Source organism: Ixodes scapularis, unplaced genomic scaffold, assembly GCF_016920785.2.
Source record: "Ixodes scapularis isolate PalLabHiFi unplaced genomic scaffold, ASM1692078v2 PGA_scaffold1__304_contigs__length_218370807, whole genome shotgun sequence".
Classification (NCBI taxonomy): Eukaryota; Metazoa; Arthropoda; class Arachnida; order Ixodida; family Ixodidae; genus Ixodes; species Ixodes scapularis.
In genome coordinates, this window is record NW_024609846.1 from 126,477,862 (window position 1) to 126,503,377 (window position 25,516).

The window sequence follows — 25,516 nt, forward strand, 5'->3', positions numbered from 1 at the left end:
CCATCTGCATGATGCAGTAGAATTTCACTACTGACCGGGTGAGACTCTTGCAGAGTCTAGGAACGGTTGCAGTAAGACAAATAAAGCCAAATAGTCTATATAACAATTAAATGTATAGACCCTATTTCATTACTCAAAGGAGCTGAATAGAGAAACCAACTGCATGATGTCGTGAATGCAAAAATATGTATTTTTACTGTTAAAGTTTGGTGGTGGAGACAGTAGTGTTACCTAAATAACGAGAAAGACTGGCTCAGCAATCTTTGTGTAGCAGTGGAGTAGCTGTGTAAAATCTCAACATGGCAGCAGTGTACTGTACAAAATGTTATTCCAGTATCAATTATAAAAAGAAAAAGGGAAAAATAATTGATGCATACTCTCACAAACAATATGGCCTGAAACACTCGATCCATACTTACTCTTTGCCTGCGGCCCCAACAAGCTCTATATCCTCTATAATCTCTCAGTTTGCCAAATAGTCCAAAGTACAAGATTTCAGCTTTTCATTTCATTTCCAGTTCGTACCAGAGCTCTTTAAAAAAAAAATGGACAGGTATGCCAAACAGGCATGAAGGGCTGTTCCAGATCAAACTGTCCGCCACAACACATCCTTCTATGTCGTTTGCTGAAAGCTATTTAACGCAAGTGCCACTTGTTGCATAAACGCAAACATGGGTGCACCCAATCAAAAACCTATAGGGTAGTTTGTTTACAGTCGCGATCCCACTTCTCAAAGTATGTGGTGTCCCTGGTGATCTCGAAACAAGGGAACTTCTTTGTTGGAACGCTGGTAGCCGGTATCAAACCCTGGGACAAAGCACAAGCGATTGTAGCTTTTCTCCCAGCTCCTTCCATCGTTGCATCACAAGTGTCCGAGCAGTAGGGGTGTAGTAGGAGCACGACGGAGCACTCGAAGTTGTCACAGGTGCAAGTGGCCAGCACATCCGCATCTTGCACAGCAGCGCCGCTCGCCATACTGGAGGTAGTTTTCAACGGAGGATCCCCTCTCCCCAACGTAGCGGCGGCTTGCTTGGCACACCTCTCGGTTCTAGTACGCCAGTCTCAGTAATGCAGGAGCTGAAGTTTCTAATGTATCACAGCGCTGCCTGTCTCGAATCCATGTTGCCGTGAGCGCGTCTTCAGTCTTTTCGTGACGAGAGCAACACTTGTGTCCGGCGATCCTACGATGCCTGGAACGCTTCTCCGACCAGCGCGTTTACCGCATCTAGAGAGTGTTTCCTTGATTCCCACCCGGCAACGTCGTGAAAGTATCACGCCGTCGCCGGCCGCAATCTGGGCAGTGTCGCGGTGGTGGTAGATGTCGCAGATGCCCTTTCAACTGCAGGTCGCTCTTCGTCCTGACAGTTCACGGATGCTTTCGCAGCCAGAAAGTAAAAAGCTGTGATGGCACGGTCTTTTTTTTTTTTTTTTTCTCTAGAAATTCTACATTCAATTGCCGGGATCGGGGTGTCCCACGGCACTACACTTGCCACTTCGGAACCACCACTTTGGTATGCGTGGAAAGAACAGGGCACCAAATGCACCGGTCAAAGACTCGTTCTAGGCACTGTAGTGATGCCAAGATGCTGGCGTCAGCCACTTGAATTCGTAATCTTGCAGAACTTCAGAGTGTGTGCCGTGGGGAGCCGAGGATCCACTAATGATGGCGTAATGTGCGGGCCATTATCTCCCCTTGGTTTGTCTTTCTCAAAATGCCATTCTTCGCCTACCTTGACATTGCAAAAGTTTATGTGGCAGTTCAAAGGCACAAAATCTAAGATGGAGACGGCCTTGTCTCCTGGGCACATTGGTTCCCGGATTCCCTTGTGCGTCGTTCTCCTCACTCTTGTCGGCTGTTTCGCGAAACGTCAGCCAAACGTTTGGAGTAGAAACTATGTGTTGCACGGAAATAAGAATGACGCGAAACACTCCCCTTGGCAGGGACCGGTACTGCATCGCCACTTTTGTGCAACGCTGTTTCTGCAGAAACTTACTGGCTGGCGTTCTGCAAGGAACTTAGTATAGCAAGTACCACGTGAGGCCCTAAAGTGATGCCTCGTGGTTTGATCCGCACCTTTGCTGACAAGATCAACCGAAACACCCGACCTGGCCTTTTTCTGCAACTGCAGTCTCTGCAAGCTCTGTTATGTTCCGTTTGTGAAATAGCCGAAAGAATAGGGCCTCAACTTCGCATTCCATTCCTAGTTTCGGCCACAGCTCTCTCTAAATGTGGTAGGTATCTCGAAGAAGCACGAAGGACCGTTTCGGTTCGTATTATTTGGAATACAGTAAAACCTGGATATAACGAAATTCATAAAAGTTTGATATAATTCGTTATATGGAGGATTTCGTTACATGCAGTTTTCGCGGAAAAACTCGTAAAGGACACGTGGAAAGAAAGCGAAAATTAAAAATCCACGTGGGCAAACTCGCCACGTCATTTATTTAGTATAAAAGAAGTCTGTAAGCTTGCGTTGTGCCTTTCGCGCGAGCGAAGGCAGCACGCAGCGCTCAACGGACACCAAAGCGTTTAAAGCACTGTTGTCGTCCTGGGAGCCGGACATACATCGTTGGCATCCAAGACCTCCCTCGTGGTAGACACCAAAGGCTGCTCACCTTTGGTGGCAATTCAACAAGAATATATCTGCATTTTAGGTACAGTCACTGACCGTTTCTTCGGACTTCGCAGGGACCGAAAAAACGTCCGAAAAATGAGCAGAAAAACTTGCCTTTATTACTTCCAAGCGGGCTCAAAAAAGCTGTAAATAGCGCCTTGTTCAGGTTACGCCTCGGTTTCCGTTCGGCAACTTTAGCTTGAGAATCGCTGCCTTCTTTTTGAGCGTTATGGTAGAGTACTTTCTGCGCTTCTTAATGACACATCGCGGCGGCAGAAGAACAGATAGGGCTATGACGTCCAAGCCAGTGTTGTGCGAGCGAGATAAGAGGCGCAAACCACGAGCGCAAAATGGCGACTGGAGACGCGAAGGAAAGAAAAACAAAGCAAAATGATGATGATGATGACGTGCAGCTAAATGGGGAAAAAAACGGCTAGCACAGCGTCACCTAGCGGTAGGACTCGGGAAAGCCCAAGTAGCGCTGCCAAACCAAGCGAATCCATTAGGGGAGGAAGTGGCCGAGTGGGCTAACGCTTCTCAGCTCGGAGCGTGCAGCGAAAGCTTGCGCTGGGAACCTCCTGGGTTCGATTCCCCACCACCCCCCCCCTTTTCGATCTGGATGAGTTTCGTACCGGCACGCGTTCGTGTAATCACTACTGCGTGATGCACGTTAAAAATCCCAGGGTAGCAGTTGTACTGCACTGGCTAAATTTCTCATCTACAGCTAAGAGACCGATTACCCGTCGTGGCGTATCTCCATCAAGGCTGTATAAACATACAGAGCAAACCAATTTTCTTTTTAAGCCAATCCATTGGCAGCCAACATAGAATTCGAAATGGCCGCTTCTTGATGGTGTTTTCCGCTGATGCTCGCAACGATTTAGTCCAAACTTTCGGACTTCAAGCTGTCCGAAACATTGGTCGTGAATATACACTATTTTAATGGGGTAGGTCACGGTTCCGCCTTTAGGTCCGAAATATCGAACAAATTCAAATTATCGGAGTCCGAAAAAAAAAAAAAAAATGGAGATTGCGGCAGAGCGGGTTCGTTAAATCAAGGTTATCCAGTGCGAGTGTTTCGTTACATGGAGTTCACAAATACAAGCGCTTCTATGAAGGTCGCGTTGGGGTATTGAAAAAGTTTGTTAAATAGAGGATTTCGTTGTATACAGATTCGTTACATCCAGGTTTAAACTGTAGTACGTCGAGCGCATCACTTGCACTGTTGCCCAAGCTGTCTCCCCCCTGTTCCCTTATCAGGGTGGGTTCTGCCGAAGAGGCCGGTGTGGCGGGGGCGGGAGACCAGTCGACGGTGATTCCCAGTGCGGACAGCCTGATTGGAGACCTGCTCAGCATGGACATTGGGGCCCCTGCTCCACCGGCTGCTGTTCCACCGGCTGCCGCCGCCGCCGTCACATCTGCTGCTGCCATGGACATCTTTGCCGGTGGCCTAGACAGCTTTGTGAGGAAGCCCCGCTTTCTGGTCTTCTTGATCTGTCCTTGCTTCGGTTATTCTTGCACGTTTCATGACACTGTGGATTTCTAGATCATCGGTCCTCAAACTAGGTTCCCAGAGTTCTCAAATTTCGTTGTTCGTCCATCCTAATGCCTTAAAAGATCTGAGCCATCCGTTCATGCTTGACCGTGCCAGACATTTTCTCGTACAGTCACCGACTGATTTTCAGACTGCGCAGGGACCGAGCAAATGTCAGAATTATAAAGCCGTCTGAAAAATCAGTAGATTAAAAAACTTGCCTTTATTACGTCTAAGCGGGCTTAATAAAGCCGTAAATAGTGCCTTGCTTCCGGTTATGCCTGTGCACCTTATTTCAGGTTATGCCTCCGTTTGCATTCGGCAACTTTCTATTAGCTTCATAATCACTGCCTTTTTTCTAGTGTTATGGTTGAGCATTTTCTGCGCTTCTAAGCAGCACATTGCAGCGGCGAAAAAATAGATGGGGTAATGACGTCCAAGCCGGCGTAGTTTAAAAAAACAATTCATCGAGAAGAGATGAGAGGTGCAAGAGTCCTTAACAGCAATGGCGAATGAACAAAGCAAAATGGTAACAACAATGATGATGTGCAGCTAGAGAAAGAAAGCTGTACAGTGTCGCTTTGCGGTAGGACTTAGCAGTACTCAAATAGCGCTGCCAAACCAAGCCAATCCATGTGCAGCCAACATAGAATCCAAAATGGCTGCTTCTCAGTGGTGTTTCCCGCTAATCGCTCGCATTGATTTTGTATGAAAAATTGAACTTTCTGGCTTCAAGCTGTCCGAAACATTGGTCGTGAATATGCACTTTTTCTCTTGGGTAGGTCACGGTTCCTCCTTAAAGGCCGCCGTACAGTTCGCGCTTTCCACTTTTTCTGCGTTTCCTCCTCTCCTGCCCTCCTTTCCTTCCTTCACCGCCCTCCCCCCCCCCCCCCCTGTTTACCGCCCTCCCCCCCCCCCCCCCCCCCCCGGGAGGACAACACGGAGAACGGATTAGGAGATGCCTCCGTTAATCCGGCCTAACCCGCTGAAAAGGGAGCCTGCTGCTTGACCAAAAATTATTTCGCTGCCCGAAAAAAAAAACAAAAAAAAAAAAACGCCGCGGGCAGCGACCGGTTGCGCTAAGCTGGTATGCATTGGACTAACATTTTTCGAAGCGCGGCACGTTTAGTGTAGGTCCTATCATATGGTCCTGCAAGACTTCCCTGTCCGCCACAAGCTAGCCAATAATTCAAGAACATTACGACGGCAGCGTATTCAAACAGTGTAAAATAAAATGTAGATAATATTCATAAGAACACCGTTCTCTTCACTGCTTGGCTTTCAAATTTTTAGCGTTGCGAATAATCGTAATCAAACTATTTTTATGATTGAAGACCCCTCGTCGTGCATCGAACCCAAAAAATTACGCTTACGTGAAACATGATTCTGCGTGGGAGCAACTCGAGTCACCGTAAACTTTTTTTTTTTTTTCAACGTGGATTTTGCTTTTTAATTTAGCTGAAGTACCACTGGCAGAACACGAATCGCATACTTGGAAGGTATATACCGTCTGAAAACTCATATAGCTGGTTGAGTGAATGCAATACTATCGCATTCGTTGAAGCTTGATTTGTTGATTCGAACTTCAACAAATCACACGCACCCATTCTCCCTATTCCTGTTTACCCAGTCATAGTCGTTCCCTCACGATGCAATACGAGTACAAGTAACTGCAGTTTATGCATTGTTGACGTTGCACAGCCGTGATCGCACGGTTTTTAGAAGCGCTATAGAACGAGCACAAGCGTCGAATTCCGGTACACTGATTGATTTCTGTCTCACCGCCGTGACGCCACACGAGAAAAGCGATTTCGTTCTGTCTGTGAAATTAGGAACACAGAAATCAAGCTGTAATCCCGGTGATAAAACAAAGCGAAATGGATCTCTGCAGCCAATACCCAACCGTTTGCGAGGTGACTAGGCGAAAGCGTATATTACCTCCGTGCCTTTGCCCTCTGCACACCGCCAGAGAGAGTCATACAAACTCCTTGTAGCTATTGTCAACACGATTGCGTTTGCAAGCCGGTAGTTTGACTCGGCTGGGATTCGTCCCTTTCGTAGCTCTCTATGAAACCAGAAAGGTAGATACGTTTCTACATAGGGTGGTTTTGCCCGGGGCCTCTAGTTATTTACGGCCAAAATCACACTGGAGGCGCTTCAGCAATGTTCACTCTGGTCGACTCACGTGCACTCTAAAAATGCCAGTCGTCTGCCTTCCCAAAAGATACTTGAAGAGCCAATCATAGAAACCGACGGATAACGAGGCCGAAATTATGCTTGTACCTCAAAACAATTATAACACGAATTTGGCCTCGTCATTCCCAAACTGGTTGCCGGACAAAATTCTCTATGCGTATTGCAAGCCAGGATTGGTAATAGTAACATAAGATACGTACGGCAGAATTCCCTGCCATAAATAAAATTATTTGGCTGACGCCAAAGTAACGCGAAATAGGTGCAAAGAGTTTTGCAAAAGAGAGCGTAAACCGAAAAAGGGGAAAAAAAAAAAACAGACGAAAAGGAGAAATAAGAAAAAAAAATCTCTGGTGACGTCGCCAAAAAAAATTCTGTTTATATGATTTTTATTGTCACGTGACCGAACAAAAAAAAAATAAACGAAATAAAAAAAGAACACGAGAGAAAAACCATCCTTTGCCCGGTTTCGAAGCTAGGCCTGCTTGATCGTGAAACTAGCGCGCTATTCGTTGCGCCTAGTTGCGCCAACATAACTTTTTTTTTCTTTCTTTATTGCAAGTTGCGCCAACATAACTCTGCCTGTAATGCTCACGCATTCTCACATCATAGGAGAAAGCTTAGGTGCCTTCGTAGTTTTTCATGTATTTGTTATTTTTATTTGTGGCAAGAGTTCACGTTTCAGAATGCTTTCAGAGTTTTGGAGCAAAACGAGTTTTCTTCATCCGAGTCACCTTCTAGAGCCAGTAGACCGCACTGGGTCCTCCGGCTAATCAAGCAGCTATTTTCAAATTCTCTGACGTGCCCGTCCTCGCATCCGAGGTCGCCGTCTGACAAGCTTATCTTCCACCTGGTAGCCGGAACCCCCAGCAAAGCGCACATGAAGGCTCCCTACCCACGGCAGCTTTGTTCCGTCCCCACTCCCTCTCAAGAGGATGGCCTCGCCCCGAGGCTAATCCCATTCCACCCAGCGCTGGCCCTTTCCCTCCCCGTCTCCAGCTTCGGGAGAGAAGGTTCTTCCCTGCAGAACGTCCCGTTTGTACAGCGGCCTTTAAAGGGGCACTGACACCCCAAAGGTCGTATTCTTTTTTATTGTCTAAAATGATGGTAGTTGTAGTCATAAACACGCAAAAAAAAACGCATCGCAAAAAAAAAATTTTTCCCGCGCGCGCTTTTTTATTTTTGGCGTTTATATTTCCCGCGCTAACCTCCTTGCTTCTTTTGATCGGTGACGTCAAAAATCAGGAAATTTAGAAGCTTTGTAGGCGACATTTCTATAACATTTAATAACGGCATTCGTAAAACATGTTTTTTAACGCAATGACGAACGCACTATGGCCTTTCTTTTTGAAATACCAAAAATCCGATTTCGGTGTGATGTCGCTTCCTGAATTTGTGTTCTCCCTCGGAAACCTTGGCGGCGCTCGAGCAGAGGCTTATCGCCGAGTCGGGGAAGAAACCGGTTTTTCCCCGCGCCAGCTCCCTTCTATTTCGCCTGCTCACCTCCTCCTCTCTTCGGGTCGCGGTAGCAACGGCGCTTTGCTTCACAGCGTGGTGCGGAGGTCCGAAAGAAAGTCGAGTCGCAGGAGACCGCAAAATTTGACTCACTGCGCTGGCGCGGATCGCGCGGGAACTTCAAATCCGGCATTTGGAAATTGTTTTTTTAATTCACAAATACTGAATTCCCAAGTTTCGAATTTTGAGGGTAATGTCCCGGCATCATTTTCAATCGTTTCGGATAATAAAATAAATTATGATTTTGATGTGTCAGTGCCCCTTTAAAGGAGTTATGACACGCCAAAAATAAAATATGAGATAACAATAGTGCTAAAACCGATTGTTTATTCTTATAATCCTGCTAAATTTGTATTGAAAATGGCGCGGTAGTTTCGTGGATAAATCGATTTATGTGCGGATCCCTCAGAGGGGCCGACCAAGCGGAGGTGAAGGCTGGCTACGTAGTCAGCCTTCCGCGCGGCGTCCCCTTGCATGCACTCACAGACTTGACTCTCTTGGCGACTCGAGCTTCAGCTTCCTCGTTTACCTTCCGCGTTTTGAGCATGCGATCCGTGACGATTACATCTACGGCACCGCTCACCTTGTCAAAGTTGATTGATTGATCGCAGCAGCGATGAGAGTGATTGTTATCAAGAGATGTTGGGAGCTGTTCATTTTGACTGCGACCCGCTGGCGACCAGCTCCAGCGATTGCAAGTTACGGACGAACTCGCCGTGGTCACTGCCGTCTGGAAACATCTCGCAGGTGCATGCAGGGTGGAAGGTTAACAGGTTGGGGGCGAGATCAAGAATAGCTTTTGGGTTACCGAGTTGCGTGAGCGGTTTTGATTGTACCACGGCGAGGAGAGCTGGGGCGATCATGGGGGCGCCTAGAATGAGAGTGCGTTCATGGTCACGTGGTTTACTGACACTATGGCGTGACTAGCTCGGGCAGTGTCGCCTGGTAGCCAAATGAGAATGATAAAAATTCGTAAATTGATTACTGCAATTACTATAGCTCTAAAAATCGAGTAACTTGGTGTATACACTAAGTAGCCTATGAGCATTCCATTTCCAGAATAATCTATCCGTTTAATTTTCGTGTCATAACCCCTTTAGGTCCGAAATAGCAAACGAGTCCGAATTATCGGCATCCGAAAGATCGGTCGGCGACTGTATGTACAGTCAAATCTTGCTAATTCAAACTCGAGGGGGACCAAAAATTTGGTTGAATAAAGCAAAGTTTGAATTACCGGGAGTTTCTTCTCATAGGGACGCATAGGATGGGACCTGCATGTTAGTTTGAATTATCCGAAAGTTTGAATTAAGAGGGTTTGAATTAACGAGATTTGAGTGTACTTTATTGCTTTGAAGCTCCGCGGACTTCTGCACTTCTTTATCGCAGCAGTGCCGAGACTAGAAGGGGTTCTTTGGCTATCCATCGAGAAAGATAGGTGTTCGAGATTCAAAAGTTAGAGAACACTTGTTCTAGCTAGATCATCAACACCGGTGATCTAGCTTCCCTGACCTTGGTTATCATCTTTCGGTTCCATGCCATAGTTCAATTGATTTTTTGTGGAGCTGGTTATTTACACGGGCTATATCTTTTCTGATGTACCTTTAGATGCTTAGTCTCCATCAGATCCGCTGTGATAACTCTTGTTCTGTGCACTATGGCCTTAGTTGCCTTTGTGTCGGCAAACCTTAAAACGTCTACTCGCTGCGTGGTATGCATCCCTTTGCCCCAGAAGCACAAACTTGGTTCCCACTTGCGTGCCAGACTACAATTTATGGTGTTGCTGTAATCTACACTTTTCCGCTATGGGCCGAGACTACATTTGTTGTCATCTAGTGTTGCCCACATCAGCATCAAAAAAGAGAGGCCTGCCTACGACATACCCTCTTACCTTTTGTTCAGGCCAAAAGCGTAGAAATGTCACGGCTTGGATAGAGCCCCGTGGCAGTCAGTGATCCAGGTGTGTGCTTAACAGCAGGTGTGTTCGGTTTCAGCTGGGAGATGGGCTGGGAGGGGCGGGGGCAGCTCCTGTGCCGCAGTCTGTGGCCGCTCCCCTCACCAACACGACGGGCCTGCTGGGCGACATCTTCGGCATCGGCACCGCCAGCCCCTTCTGCACACCTCCCAAAAGGGTGAGTCTCCTTGTCCTCATCTGCTCCCCTTGTCCTGCTGTCGGTTCTCTCTCCTAAAGGCCGACCTGCAGTTGGGGAAGAAAATTTACTTTCCCTTTCCCAACAGAGGCATGCACTTAAAATATAAATTTGTTCCTTTGTTCAAACTTTGTGCAAACATTCTTCTTTTCTAAGCCCGCCCCCCCTTTCCCCTCCCTGACAAAACACTGAGGAAAAGGATGATTTTTAGCACCACTGAAAGTACTGCAGGCTGGCCTTTAACCTGCATTCTGCTGTTCTGTTTTTTTTTCTATTCTATACTTGCATTTGGCCTTGTGTGTTTCATATTTCTTATGCTGCTGGGCTGACTGTGGTTTGCGCATGTTTTGTCGCCTTTCCACCTGCAAAGATATTTCGTCTGTAGCAAGAGGTGCCCGACAAAAGCGCTTTTGTCAAACATAGAAAGGCCATGATCTCCGTTCCCTTTAGGGGTGCTTATTGATGGTATTTTCCATAGACACGGGTGATGTGCATGCTGACGTTTACAATTGGGAGCCTGGTGCTTCTTGAAAGTGTGTGTAGTGTTCATTGTTACAGTTGCTGTGGTTGTGCTTCAGTTTTACTCTAGCTAGTCCCTAATGGCATCCCTATTCCAATTCTGACTCGTTTGTATGGTTAGAGCTGCACACACATATTCAAAGCTTCCAAATGCCAAAGCACTGTGAAGACAGCGAGCCTGCATTGCAAGCTGCACAACTGACTCTAGTGTTGTAAACCTGCCAGGGATTATGGTTCCTCTTGGTTAGTGTCTTAGTGGGTGGGCGATTGACAACATCGCTGGCCATGGTATCTTCATAACTATAGTCAAGCCCATTTGAAATGAACCCGGATAAAGCTAATTATTATCTATATTTAATGATAAGAGATTTTGAACAAAAATGCTCGTAATATGTAGTACTTTTATAACAAACAACAGATTGACTGTATCAAACTTCATTTGAATGTGTGGCCCTTCACAACTCGCAAAACACGCAGAGAAAGGGAGAACAGAGACATAGCAAGTAAAGAGAGTGACGCACCACAAACATTAAGGCAAGTTGCTCCCCGTCCATTTATTATCCCGCTTAGAGCGCTGTCAGTTCTCGAGTTTTTCTGGATCGCACCTTTCTTTGCATTGATTTCGTTGAAGGGTGTATCAACGAGTGTCTCCGAACAATAAAATGGTGACATACTGGTTGAAGTCCATGACAGTCTCGCCTCTGCGATTACCTGGACCGGGGATCGCTTACGCTTCGTGCACGTTCTGCCCCGTACGACAGGTGTGGCTAGCTGCCGCCCGAGGCAAAGGCCTGGAGATCACCGGCACCTTCACACGGCGAAACGGGCAGATCTTCATGGAGATGACCTTCAGCAATAAGGCGATGCAGGCGATGACGGGCTTTGCGGTGCAGTTCAACAAAAACAGGTGGGACGTCTGCCCGTCACTGGAGCAGTGACTTGTGGCTTTTGACAAACTGATGTTTCGTGTATATTGCTTATACCTCACTTCAGCTATGCTTCCAGTCAACATAGTGTCTTGCATAGTGTTCTTCCGTATATATATATATATATATACACACACATCTCGCGGTTTTGCGGAAAATATTTGTATAATCCGAAATTCGTATGAACGAAAAACAAGTCACATAAGTACATGAAAGCAAAGGGAGGGGGGCTACTTGCCATTTATTGGTCACAATCCCAGCCAAAGAAGTCAGTAATGCTCTTCAGAGTCTTTTTTTTTTTTTTAATACAGTTGAACCTCGATGTAACGAAGTCGGTAAAATTCGCAATTTACTTCGTTACATTGAAATTTCGCTAAATCAAAATTTGGCTTTAGCATGCGAAAAAAAAAAAAATTCCGAAACATTTTACGGGTATGAAAACTCACCGAAAATGACATTTATTTAGGGGCAAAGTAGTCCGCGAGTTTTGCTTGCGCCTTGTCCGACAGTAGCAGCGGCGTCGGCGGCCTCATACGGCGTTCGAGCGCCCAGAGCGCTTGCACGGCATCTTGCTGCCCATGCGACGCCGTGTACCTCCTCAGTACGTCCATTGCGTCGAGCACTTCCCGAGTGCTCGTGATCTCGGCAGTTTCTTCAGGATGGCGTCCAAAACGTTTGCTTTCTCATCCAAAAAAGAACTTTACGTTTCCTTATGGCAGCAAGCACGTAATTGAACCGCCCGGTTAAAAAATAAAGCTGTTTAGTTTAGGCGGTGCCAATGTTTCCAACCTACACAGCACTCTTGACCGCACAGTTTACTTGCCCGCTTGCCCCCTTGCGCCCACAGTGTGCGTGCGCCTTTGCTTTACATCACGCTCGCAAGACGATAATCGGTCTTTTCGGTCTTCTCCTAGATGGCACTGCCCGTGCGGTCGCGCGGTCACGCCATCACGTCGCTCCCCCGCTGAAGTTGGCTCCCGCGCTACCCGCGGTACAGTGGACTATGATGATCAGTGAATGTCAGTGGTGATGCTGTTATGCCGTGTTTACTTTTTGCTCGGCATTTTCTGGCCAGCCTCGTGAAATCCGCTTTGCCGCATGCCTCGCCGGCGCTACCGGCGCCGCATCCTCGGGCAGCCTAGGAACGTTGGAAGGCCTGTCCCCGCGAAGTAACCTATCAAGCGCTCGCGTTTGCGCATAATTTTTTTTTTAAACCACAATTTTTTTGCGAAGTTGTTTTTTAGAGTTGATTTATTTCTTGCCTTCTATGGCAATGGCGCTTCGTTATATTGAAATAGCAGCAAAATAGACTTCGTTATATAGGGACTAAAAATACATGGGGTCTATGGGCAAGAAATTATGAAAAATAAAATACTTCGTTAAATCGAGGATTTCGTTACATTGAAGTTCGTTATATCGAGGTTCGACTGTATCACCCAGGAGACAGTATTGGAACGCGTAAAAACGTTCGAAAACTCCTTTGCCAAATCCTTGCGTTTTCTTTTGGGGTCCTCGTCCACTTTCCTCAGAGCTTCCAGCTTCTCTTTGAAGGACAGCGATTTTCTCTTACGAGACATGTTAAATCAGGTCGCAACTCACGGTGGACAGATGAGGCAGGAAAGTTGATGAAAATCGCACGGAGTTCAACAGACGTGCACATGCGCGTGCAAACAAAGGATGCTTTCTCTTTGACGTTCACGTCATCAACGCTGATTCCGAATATTTTCTCGTGTTCACTCGAGTGACTGAGTTGTTAAAACCCGTTTATCACTTGACAATAAAAATAAAGCAGCAACCCTGGAGTAGGTGAATGCGAGTTACTCCAGCAATCCGAATTTATATCTTTTGACAACACAGATAGTGCAGCAACAGTAGACGTGGGTATGTTTTTGAGTTTTGGAATGCAGCCGTGGTTATTATGATTTCGGCGCGCATGTAGAAAAAACGGCAAGAAAAATGCTGCAAAAGCGGTGGCTACGTTTGTCGGAGCCAAGTGATATTGCCTTAAAAGATGAGTGAACATTGTCGACCATTGTTCGTACGATCCACCGCGGCCCGACGAAGCATTCGGACTATCCCGAAATGTAATACGTTAGTCTTAAGGGACTTTGGCTGGGGATTTTGAAAACTTCTTATCTTCCCGAAATTCGGATGAACCGTGATCACATCATCGAGATTCTACTGTATAATTTTTTTTTACTGTCACGCGTTTATTTTTTTGTATGAATTCCTTCTCTCCATCCCTACTTAATGTCCGAACTTGGGGTAAATGAGAAGGGACTGACTAAAGAGGACACGGCTGAGCAGATCCGCATTCCACATAAGCTGGGCATGTTAGTCGTGCCATTGAGTCTACTGCAAAGAGAGAAGAGCATTTGGAGTTGTGCCATCGGGATGCTGGTAAAGAGAGAACAGCGTTTGGCTAAGGCGCATGCTATGACCGAGAGCAGAGTGAGGGAACGAGATTCATTTTTGTAATCTAATTAGTAGGATGTGGCCTTCATAGAAGGGACATAAAAAATGTCATTGCATTTCGACATAGTCTGCAGCAAAGCACCACAAGCCTGTTTTTTTTCTAAATTTCCGTCTCTCCTCCCAAATATAATAGGTCGTTGGCAGGTAGCAGAATACAACTTTTTTTTTTCTCTCGTAATTATGTAGAATAAATAACATTGTTTTTACCTTGCAATTGTAAAAAGTTGACTCGCTGTTTTCATGGAGTTGTGGTTTCGTGAGCGTTGGTAGTGCCTTTGTGTCTGGGAGAAAACGCTGGCATTACACATTTGGTCAACATTTTGTTTTTTGCAGTTTCGGGCTGACTCCAGCTCAGCCGCTGCAGTTGCAGATTCCCCTGCAGCCCAACTTCCCAGCTGATGCGAGCTTGCAGCTGGGAACCAACGGTCCCGTGCAGAAGATGGACCCCCTCACCAACCTTCAGGTGGGTTCGCAGTGGGAGTTCCTGGGCTTTTGGAGGCAGCCGTTTCTCTGGCTCGATGCTAGAATATGTAGTGGCATTGAATGAGCGGGAAGGTCCGAGACATAGACGCAGTTTGTATGCAGGTGAAGTCGTTGGAAAGGTCTCCAGAATCAATCTCGCTTCGGAACACCAGCCAGTGTTTCACCGATAGGCATCTTTGAGGCTTAGAAGAAACAACTGTATACAGTGCTGTCCCAGTAATGTGGACACCTCCATTCACGCAAAAAATCGTCGACGATGCGAGTTGTTCGTAATAACGAGACAAGAATGCACATATCTTCCAAATCTGTCCCCAAAACCTTTGTCTATAAACACTCAGATCTCGTTATTGCAAAAGACAGAATAACAAATTTTTCAAATCAACGAAAATATACAAAATCCTCTTCTGATTTTCTATGGTTTCAATGTAAACATATTTCAGTAATATGAATAGCGATTTGCAGCCCGACGTCTTTCTTTGGTGCCACAAAGACTAGACTAAAGAGAGTGCAAGCAGCCGGACTAAATATGACCTGTTGCCGACGGTCGCCCGCGGTTGCATGAAAAACGTCTTATGAGAGCATACTCATGACACACTCCACTTCTGAATAAGTTTAAAGTTGTCTCGATCATGATGATAAACCCGGAGAACACAAGTGTGTTGTGTGTGCCGTGCATCCGAGACCTCCCAAAGCTCCCCGTAACTGGGCATAGCAGATCGTAAAGCACGCGCAGTGCTGGCACGACACGTTCAGTGCTCTCCGGGTTCATCGGGACCAGGGGTGTGACATCTGCGCCAATTGTGCCATTTTGATACAAACCCAATTTTCTGTGCCTAGTTGCGCCAGAAACGTTAGATCGGTCGGAATTGCGCCACACTGCGCCAAAACAACTCAAAAACTAAAAAAAAAAAAAAAAAAAGTTTGCGGCGACGCTAGATTTAGCAGGAAACGAGACCTTGGTTGGCAACATTCAATCTCGTCGTAGTAAAGTACACGGCACGGGTACTGGGTACCGCAAGCAACCGCTGGATACGAAGGTTTCAGCTGTAGTACCTTTCTATACATATGATATGTGTATTTTCCCGATTTTCCTACTACTTTCCGCTGTGATTTGTGGCTGCATGCTACCGGTGCACTGTCACGCGGTCTCGCTGTCTGGCCGCGAGAGGTACGACGCACAAGCTATCAAGTTTAGAAAACCTAGGTATCTGTTTCGTTTTGAGAATAAACCTTTTCTTAAAAGTGTTATTGAGCGCCTCCATTGTGTAATTGTTCATTCGTGTCTGTTGTCTCCTCAAAATGAATGGCGCCGTCGCCGTGACTACTTTCGGTTATCACACACGTGCTTCCAGTGCGTGAGCAATCGAATGAATCGGTCACACACCCGTATTTAGCGTTCATGTGGTGCTCATAGTTTTTCTACCAATTCACTATTTACCTTGTGACTCACTTTTGGGGGGAGTTTCTTTTTTTTTTTTTCTATCTGGACGTCAGGGGTGGAAGCGCTGCGCCAATTGCGCCACCCTGCGCCAATTCACTTCCCTGCGCCAGCCTGCTCCAAAACGCCAATTTCAACTTTTTTTTTCTTTAAATTTAGCGGAAAACGGTTGGCCACGGGCCACCATGTGGTGTGTACTTTTGCTTAGGTGTCTCTGCGGGTGACTCGTACCAACTCGACTGGGGCTCCGAACCATGTGTAACCTCAGGGCGAGGCGTCGATTTTAGTTCATCGAGAGTGCGATGTCGTTTTTTACTACAAAGAGCTTGATATACGAACACATCGGTTTGGTTTCGGGCATAGTTGGTTGGCGCGGTTGGAGCGCGCATGCAGTTGCCCGTGGTCCCGATTTGTCGTGATCGTGGGAGTTGGTGCCTCGGCACCGGTGGGCTACCTTGGCCATTAACATGAGCAGAAGTAAGTGGTCTTTACTAGCTTTACCTGTTATTTGGTAGCCTACCATATTTGGACGCTTAGCCGTGAAGAATCGCGAGCACAGGCACATCCGTTCTCGAGCTCAATTTGTCTTGTCAAAACGAAACCAAAACCATCATTGTGTGCGCGAATGTGCACGCTGTCGTGTGTTGTCTCCCGCCGTCAGACCACTAGCGAAAACAATACCCGCGATCTTAAGCGAGTTGGTTAATTGGCAGTGCTACACACTTTTTTGTTTCTTTCCTTTAGCGTGGAGGAGTGGGGGTACCTTAACTTGCTATAGCCACTCTACTCGTATAAGTTTCGGGTATAGGTGTATCTGGTTGGGGGGGGGGGGGGGGGGGGGGGGGTTGGGTAGGGTAGGGTAGAGAGAAGTTGGTGGGCTTTTTGTCACGTAAGAAGGCAGCCTGCCCCGCAGGGATCAGCGCCTGATCAGCTACATCTCATTTTCAGTCTCGTTCAAACTGTCTTCTCTTAAAGCACTTCTACTGAGTGCACAAGAACTCATAAGCAAGGATGAGGCAGTTAAAGGACACATGCAAAGGAAAAAAAAAATTTTTTTAGACAGCTTAGATGGAAAAAGGATGTCATAAAACGATTTTACAACGAAGAAACAAAATTTTTAGAGCTATATTTAAGGCGCTATACGAATTTGTAGTTGGCGCTCGCGGGAGCCGCCGCTGGTCACGTGGTACGCCCGCGCGCCGCCGCGCTGCGTCGCCGCCGCACGCTAAGCGTTGTGCGAACGCCGCTTCAGCGCGTTTCTCCACGCCGCCGTCGCCGCCGCCGCACAAGTTCGTCTGCTTCGGGGCGCCGCCGCCGTCGTCTGACCGGAGCACAGGTCTATCACGTCTGCTTGCGCTTTTTCAGGAGTTTCCTTTGGGCTCTAAAAGTTACTTATTCGTCTTGGTTTTTTGTTATACTTCAAACAAAGATGAATAAGTTACTTTTAGAAGCCATAGGAAGCTTCCGAAAGAGCGCAAGCACCACGTGATAAATAAAGACCAGTCACGTGATAAATACAGACCACTTTTCCGCGGTGCCCGCGGGCGCCAACTACAAATTCGTTTTGCGCCGTAAATATAGCTCTAAATTTTTTTTTTCTTCGTTGTAAAATCGTTTTATGGCGTCCTTTTTCCATCTAAGCCGTTTAAAAAAAATGTTTTTTTCCTTTGCATGTGTCCTTTAAGGACATGGACAAGGTGGGGAGTGGACACCTCCTGCTAAGTGATGTGTACTCTAAACTGCCCAAAGTACTTGAGCGCATAAAAGAAATTGACTCTGCTCTTCAAACTGTGAAAAAAAGGTGAACTTCAGTTGTTTCTAAATTACACAGATTCAGCTTAGTCACAACCCTTTTTTTTTTTAACATGGAGCCTGTGGGCTCTTCTAGTAAGTGTTTATGCTGCATATGTATTAGTGGCTGTGATATTTTTAAGACAATATATTTTCTCATCTAAAGTAATATAGATATAGCTTTGTATGTTAACTTGGGTGTAGGGATTACTGTATTTTATGAACAGGGATTAAGAACATTTGTATTTAATGAAAACAAGTCAGCAAGGACTGCTTTATTCTGAAACATGTTGTGGTACCTTAATGTTTTTTATGGAGACACGCAATGCACAGCATTTTATGGAGTACATAAGGTTGCGTTGCTCTTCTAGTCGATGCTTAAAGCAGCATATGTATGAGTGACTGTGGTATTCTAAAAATATAAAATACACATTTTATTTTGCATCTGAATTTTGTTGTATTGTATTTTGTTACTAAACTTGATATAGGGCTTTTTAAGCACTGATTGAACATGTGTATTCTTTATTAAACAAAAACTGTAGTCAGCGAAGGTAGTTTATCTGACACCTTGCAGTGGTTTAGTTTTCTGGATACATGTTTACAATTGGTCTATTAAGTAGATGGTTTTGTACTGGCGTGGCTCAAGTTAGGCTTTTATTGTTGGGGCCTCCCATATAAAGTCTATCATGACTCTGCCTACTGCCGGAATGGTTCTCAAAGCCTTTCCTTTGCATAAATTGCCAATATTCCATATTTCAATGCAATAGAAATAGAAATGTGTGTATGTATGTTGCTTGAAAATTATTCTGGGATGTGCATGCATATATTTTTGCTACATTTTCACATTTAGAAACAACAAATCACTTTTAGACACCTGTTTGACCTCCGTGACCTGCTCCAAAACCTACTTCTACGGCTACAAAACTTATTTTTGCTGCTCCCGAGCTGCTCTAAAGCGAGCCTTTTACTGCTCCAAAACTGCTCCAAAGTGGGACTTTTGCTGCTCCGAGCCCTGATACAAAAGGCTCTAGCCCGCTTCCACCCCTGGGACGTGTTTTCTACGAGCGTGCATCGTTGTCTGGTTGTAGTAAGCCACGTCTTACTACGTTTGCATACACACTCATAATATCCGGTGTTTCGGGAGCCAAGAAAAATGTCCTGGCCTTCGTTTTGTATCGCTCGAGAATGAGTGTATGTACATTCGTAAAAAAGTCAGGTAATCGAAAACGCAAGCAGCGCGTTCGGTCGCGGCGTGATAGCAAGAGATGAATCTGCTCAGTCGAAACCGAAACTGAGTGGCCAACTAGTTCCCAGAGTGCACTGCGTGGTATTTCGCCGCAATGGGGCGCGTCGGTTTTGGAAGAAGTCCATTGCGCTTTGGCACCAGTTTGTATAAGCTTGAGGTACCAGGTGCCCACCTAACTTTGCAGCAAGCCGGTGTTTCCTGTCCTCATCTATGGCACGAAACTCGATTTGCCTTTTCCGCTTTTTTTTCTTTATATATATTTCATCTTGGTGCGCATCGGCACTGATGACTTATTAGAACCAGGGTGGACAAAAATAACGATTAAAAAAGAAAAATCTGATTTATGCGATGCGATGCGATGCGACGTGACCACCCCCAGGTCACTCCACCCCCCCCCCCCCCCAGTACCCTCCCCTCCTCCTCCTCAAGAGCTGCGCTCTAATTCGGTGTTACAGGGAGTTGTAAACGGCTTTCACTTTTTTTTAGCTTTGTTATGATTTAAATTGCTGCTAAGCTGCTTTAACATTTTCTGCTCCAAACTGTAGACTTTTGTGCTTCGAAGTTGCTCCAAAATGCATACACTGCTGTTCCAAAACAAGAATTTTGTGCTCCTAAGCTGCTCCGAAATCCAGATTTTTCTGCTCCAAAAATTGCTCCAAAACCTGTTTCACCTGTCTCACCCCTGACCGGGACGATTGAGACAACTTTCATTTTTCGCGAAACACTTTCTTCTGTCACCTGGCTTGCGGGAGCCAAGAAAAATGTCCTGGTATTAATATTTCACTTCTGTTTGCCGTAATATATTCCTAAATAACAAATACGGAGGCGAGATTAGTATATTAGATTATCAATATGACCCATAGCTTTTGCTGGTGTGACATAAAAGTTTTGTGGAAATTAAGAGCCAAGTTCCACAAAACCGTTTTATATTAAAAAGGTATCTTTTTACGCGACTAAAAATAAGCCAACAATTTTTTTCTTGGGGCCTTATACATCAAATTTTATCGCAATACAGCATGTTACTAGATCTAAGGAGCTTGCACAGACCAGCACGATGCAAAATCTTCTAACTCGCAAACTAAATTATCAGAAAGGCTTCAAGCTTTGTAAAGTTTTCTTTCTTAAAGTAGAAAGCTGGTGTAACTTTCATTAGCCTAGATCTCATACTTACTGTGATATCCAAAGAGATAGCCCACCTAAAATCGAAAGCACTTTGGGTGCAAATAAGGAGTAGACTAAGCTTTGACGTGCGATCGAAAAAAATTGAAAAAAAATGCTAGTTTTAGATTTTGTGACCTGCGAAACTCTCGATTGAAGGGAGGGCCAATGAAGCAAAGACTACCGTCCATCCCAGTCGGCAATGTTCGCTCCAATCCCGCCTTGGCTAAGCAACGCCATTTCTGCCGAAATCACAGTTGGCCAGGGCCTTGCAATTACTAGATGGGGGGCTAGCTTGGTTTTGTTGAGAACAAAAAAACAGCAAATTGAGCCAAAAATAAGGGGCAAGTTATCTTTCAGGGGAGAGCATCTGCCGGGATGTTATGGTAAAAGGCTAGTATCCAGACCCAAGTTTTGCCGAGAAAATTTGGGAACTTTGGGAACCTCTGGGTTAACCCAGTTTGCGAACTCGCGATGCAACTTATGGTGCCTGTTGCCTACGAGTGGGATCCGGTCCTAATCCCTCCCCCTGTGCTTCGTCCTTGCAGGTGGCCATCAAGAACAATGTGGACGTGTTCTACTTCAGCTGCCTGGTGCCCATGCACGTGCTGAGCACGGAGGACGGCCTGATGGACAAGCGGGTGTTCCTGGCCACCTGGAAAGACATCCCCGCCCAAAACGAGGTCCAGTACACCCTCGACAACGTCAACCTCACTGCAGGTGAGGACACGCCCACCCCTCCTTCCTCTCTGGGCCCCGAGTCCCTTTCTGCAAAGCTCGCATTTTGACGATTTCCTGCCCCCCATTTTGCTACGAGTTAGCGGCGTAGTCGAGGCTGAATATAATAAGCGAAGAGTCAACGAAATTCTCGATGTAACAAAAGAGTCTGCAGCCCGTTTCGGTAATCCTCGTAGAAATTCTTGCGCATAGAATGCATTGTAAGGTTGTCATGTTTCACTTCAATGTTCCTTTTTTTGGGATTCTTTCTTGGGTGGGTTGGGCCTGGGTCACCCTTGATAGTGGGCCTGGGTCTCATTTGCAGGTGGGCCTGGGTTTTATTTGCTAGTCCACACTCACTCTAGAATGTTAATTCTAATGAAGTTCATGGTTCAAGCGGCATGAAATCTTGTGATAGCGCTCTCTCTTCGTTAGCAACGACCACAGGGACGGTTTTGTTAGATGTTGGCTTCCGATCCCCAATGACTCGGAGAGCGACTGATGGCAACGGCGCAAACAGTATCTGCTATCCCAACAATTTCTGTGTTTTTCTGGCAGACCAAGTTTCCCAGAAGCTGCAGAACAACAACATCTTCACGATAGCCAAGAGGAACGTGGACGGCCAGGACATGCTGTACCAGTCCCTGAAGCTCACCAACGGCATTTGGGTGTTGGCGGAGCTCAAGATACAGCCCGGCAATCCAAGGATCACGGTGAGCACCCCAGCCCCATTTCCTCTTGTGAGGAGGACTACACCATTCAGCGTTTAGAATATTCGGCGTTCATCGATCGTTGCATGAAGGGGCCAGTGAACGAGCTGCCTTAGTGTTAATTTTATTAAAGCATAGAATGCTTTATAGTGGAGGCCCCTACTCCGAGAATCTGTGCATCCTCGCTTACCCCATGGCATGTAATGTCAGTGTCCCATGATCTCACGTGGTGTTACCAGGGTTTGACACCACAACTTCGCACGACTTTTAATGTCTTCTAAATGCAATTGCTACTGCATCCCATGCATTATGACTTTCAAGATAAGGGTTGCTGCCACTGTTTGAGGAATGTGGAGTAGAGCCAATGTGCCCCTTGTAAGAGCATCCCAAATGTGACCGGCAACGGAGCAAGTACAGTCGCCAACCGTTTTTTAGACTTTGCAGGGACTGAAAAACATCCGAATGATAGAGCAGCCTGAAAAGTCGGCAGATTAAAAGCTTGCCTTCGTTACAACTAAGCGGACTTTAAAAAAGCAGTCAATAGTGCTTTGCTTCAAGTTACACCGCCACTTGTGTTCGGTCACATTCTATTAGCTGGAGAATCGCTGCCGTGTTCTCTAGTGTTATGGTCGAGTACTCTCCGGACTTCTTAGTGATGCTTCGCAGCGGCGGAAGAACAGACAGGGCCATGGCGTCCAAGCCAGCGTAGTCCGAAAACATGATTCTCCAACACGAGATGAGAGGTGCAAGTCCACGACTGCAGAATGGCGAATAAACAAAGCATAATTGTAACAATGATGATAATTGACATGCAGCTATAGAAGAAAAACGCCGTAGCATAGCGTCACCTAGCGATAGGACTTAGCAGTACTCAAGTAGCGCTGCCAAACCAAGTCAATCTATGTGCAGCCAACATGGAATCTAAAATGGCGGCTTCTCGATGGCGTTTCCTGGTGATCGCTCGCGACGGTTTTGTCCGAAAAATTCAACTTTTGGATTTCAAGCTGCTCAAAACATTGGTTATGAATATGCACTATTTCTATCTGGTAGGTCACGGTTTCTCGTTGATGTCCGAAAGATCTAACGAGTCCGAATTATCGGTGTCCGAAAAATGGGTCAGCAACTGTAACCGCAGAACTGTGGTGGCGTAAATCGTGAGAGACGAGGGGTTAGGTATTTTGTGTGACTGCCTGTCAATTACATAGCCACGTTTTAGTATGCGTCTCGCTCGCCTTTACGCAAGGTCCCTCTTTATATTTTGGTAGGTAGTGTAGCGGTACAGCGTAGTGTGAAATTTTTTTTATCTTTTTAAGAAACCAAGATTAGAAACTCCATATTTTTTTTTCAAACTTTTTATTTGGTGATTGGACCAACTCGTATGTTACTTTTTCCTTTCTGAATAATAATTGTGTTATGTGTATGTTTATACAGCCTGGAGTTAGTCACCCTCAATGGGCGACTTGTCTCCCAACTGTAGATGAGAAATTTAGCCAGTGCAGTACAACCGCTAGCCTGGGGTCTTTAACGTGCACCACGCAGTAGTGATACACGACCGCAAGCCGGTACGATGCTCATCCTGATCAAAACGGGCAGGGTAGGGATCGAACCCAGGATCCCCGGGTCGTGCAGCGCGAGCTTTCGCTCCATGCGCTCGGAGCTGGTCTGCGCTAGTCCGCTCGGCCACAGACGCCCCAGATATCTCCCATATATCCCTCGTATATGTCCGTATACTGCCAGTAGCTGTATATGCCCTCTCCTATTGTACTTCCATATTTTAAATCAAATAAGCTGGTGGGAAATGTCAGATTTCTAGAACATTTACTTTGCTTTTGGATAAAACCTACTGTGGGCATGAGCGTTACCATACTTTCTAAAACAGGCATTCTTTCTGTAATGAGGCAATTTTCTCATTTCTTTCCTCAGAATTTGGAATTTCGGGGGTCATGCTACATCAGTAACCAAATTGCTGTACATCGGAATGGAACCTATTTTATGGTAGTTGCAGGTCCTTTAACATATTTTTCGGTTCTAGTTCTCGGGGTTTTTTTTTTTCACGTAATATACCGCTCTACACCAAATTCACTTTGTGTCCACCTTATAAAGCTTCTGCTTCCAGAATTCTGCAACCAGAAACTTTTTCTCGTAAGAATAATTTGTCTCTCTCTCTCTTTGTTTTGCAGTTGTCTTTGAAGACAAGAGCACTGGAAGTGGCAGCAGGTGTACAACAAACTTACGAACTCATTCTACACAGCTGAGGCTGCTGTGAATGAAACTCTTCTCCCACCCCCTTCTTTCGATGGCAGTCAATGTCTCGTTTCATTTTTTTCTTTTCTTTTGCGGCGTGCTACGGAACAAGGTCCTACATTCCTAAGTTATATGGTGTTGTCGCGTAGGGGGCAGAGTGCCGCCGAGCCCGCGACAGCCTTGTATCTGAGAAGAGCCGAACGCACCACTTCGAAAAAGAAAAAGTGAAGATGGAAAAATGAAAAATTTTCCAGTTGCTTCAAATTAACATTCCTCGTAGTCAGTCTGTGGCCGTTGAGTTTGGTGTAAAGAAGAAAAAAGTTTCACTTTTAGTGAAAATGGTTGCTTTTTATTGGTATCCCCTATCACACCGAGCACGAACGTAAGAAATCGTGACAAGGATTCTCCTTTAGTTGTATTATGGTGGCTGGAGCACACGAGGCACCTGTTGCCAATTTGACCCAGCAAATGCCCAATTCTCAAGATTTGAGTTCATTGAGGTTGTTTTGCTCCTCCTCCCCCCCCCCACCCCCCCCCCCAACTTTGTCGTTGGATTGTCTAACAGTGTAAATGGGCGACGACTCGTTATTCTTTTTTCTTCATTCTTTCTTTTTGTTGTCACGCGCCCCTGGGGACGCGACACAACTTATGTGCATAATTGATTTTCACAGGCTGCGACACAGTCTGTAAAAGAAGGGGAAGTGGAACTCTGCTCCGCCGCTGCTAGTGTCATCACGGGACGACCAATCGCGTTTTCTCTGACTATTTAAACAAAACGGCATAGCTTAGGGGGCAGTCTGTGTGAAGTGGAACAACCAAACTGAGCCCTGCCCTTTCGGTGTGTGTACAAGCATCTCTGTGTAACATGAACTACTTTGCATGAACGGGAGAAGTTTAGTTTTTTTTTTTTTTTTTTTTTTCAGGTAACTATGTCAACAGATTAGAACCATTTTTTGGAACGGCTGGAAAGATAACCGCTCATTTTGTTTGTACTAAAAGACTACGAAAAGTGTTGACTTTTTGCATCGGTTTGGCAACGTTTGTTTGGCATGCATGTAGTTGAGCCTAATGGTATCGCCCCTCGTAAACAATAACAGTGCAATGGAGCAGTACTGTAGTGTCCATTAAAGAGCGAGAGTTTGGTTAAAGGTTGTTAATTTGAGGTCCGTGTTATCCTTTGAGTAGGAGAGCGGCAGTTTTTGCAAATAGCGCTGCTGGGGGCGTCATATCTGCCCTCCAAAACATGCACATTTTAAGTGTGAATTGTTGCGGCGGCTTGTACGAGTATGTGTGTTATGTGTACAAAAAGAACTCTTAATTAAAATATTTGTGGCCAAAACGTTAAGTGAGTGTGCTGCGACTCAACTTCTTTCTGGCGGGTCTGCGGTCAAACGTCCGAAATTTGGAGAATTTCTCATGAAAGAGAATGTATTCGTGCTAGTCTAGGTTGGGTTGGGCACCTTCGTGTAGTGTGGAACGGTAAAGATTAACATTGGACGTGACTCCCAATGTTGAGCGTCCCGCCAAACTGTGACAAAGTGCTGTCGGTCAATCCTTGGACCACCAGTTGTGCTGACTGGCAGTAGACTGGCAACTCTCACTCACTTGTATGCACTTGGTGAAACGGTTCTTATTGCCTGTTTATGTGATGTAGTTACCGAGTTTGAGAATGGCAGGGAGGTTTTTCAGCTTTCCCAGCTCCAGTGTCAACTTCCTGTTTTTGATAACACCTGGCCATCTCGCAAGTTTCGAGCATGCATGCACGGCCGAGGCACGACTGAAGGCAACAAGCGTGTGACGTAGGC

General features: G+C 46.0%; 1 protein-coding gene across 1 annotated transcript in view; it reads left to right on the top strand.

Annotated features, from left to right (window-relative positions):
- LOC120846755 (AP-1 complex subunit beta-1) overlaps positions 1–25,056 on the top strand; it is a 43,686-nt gene extending 18,630 nt beyond the window's left edge. Inside the window, exons 14-20 of the mRNA XM_040218626.2 lie at positions 3,876–4,077; positions 9,849–9,986; positions 11,285–11,430; positions 14,258–14,387; positions 20,589–20,760; positions 21,316–21,470; positions 23,648–25,056. Coding sequence (XP_040074560.1) covers positions 3,876–4,077; positions 9,849–9,986; positions 11,285–11,430; positions 14,258–14,387; positions 20,589–20,760; positions 21,316–21,470; positions 23,648–23,722 — 1,018 coding nt within the window. The 3' untranslated portion in view covers positions 23,723–25,056. The remainder of the gene's footprint in view (positions 1–3,875; positions 4,078–9,848; positions 9,987–11,284; positions 11,431–14,257; positions 14,388–20,588; positions 20,761–21,315; positions 21,471–23,647) is intronic.
- The last annotated feature ends 460 nt before the right edge of the window (positions 25,057–25,516 follow it).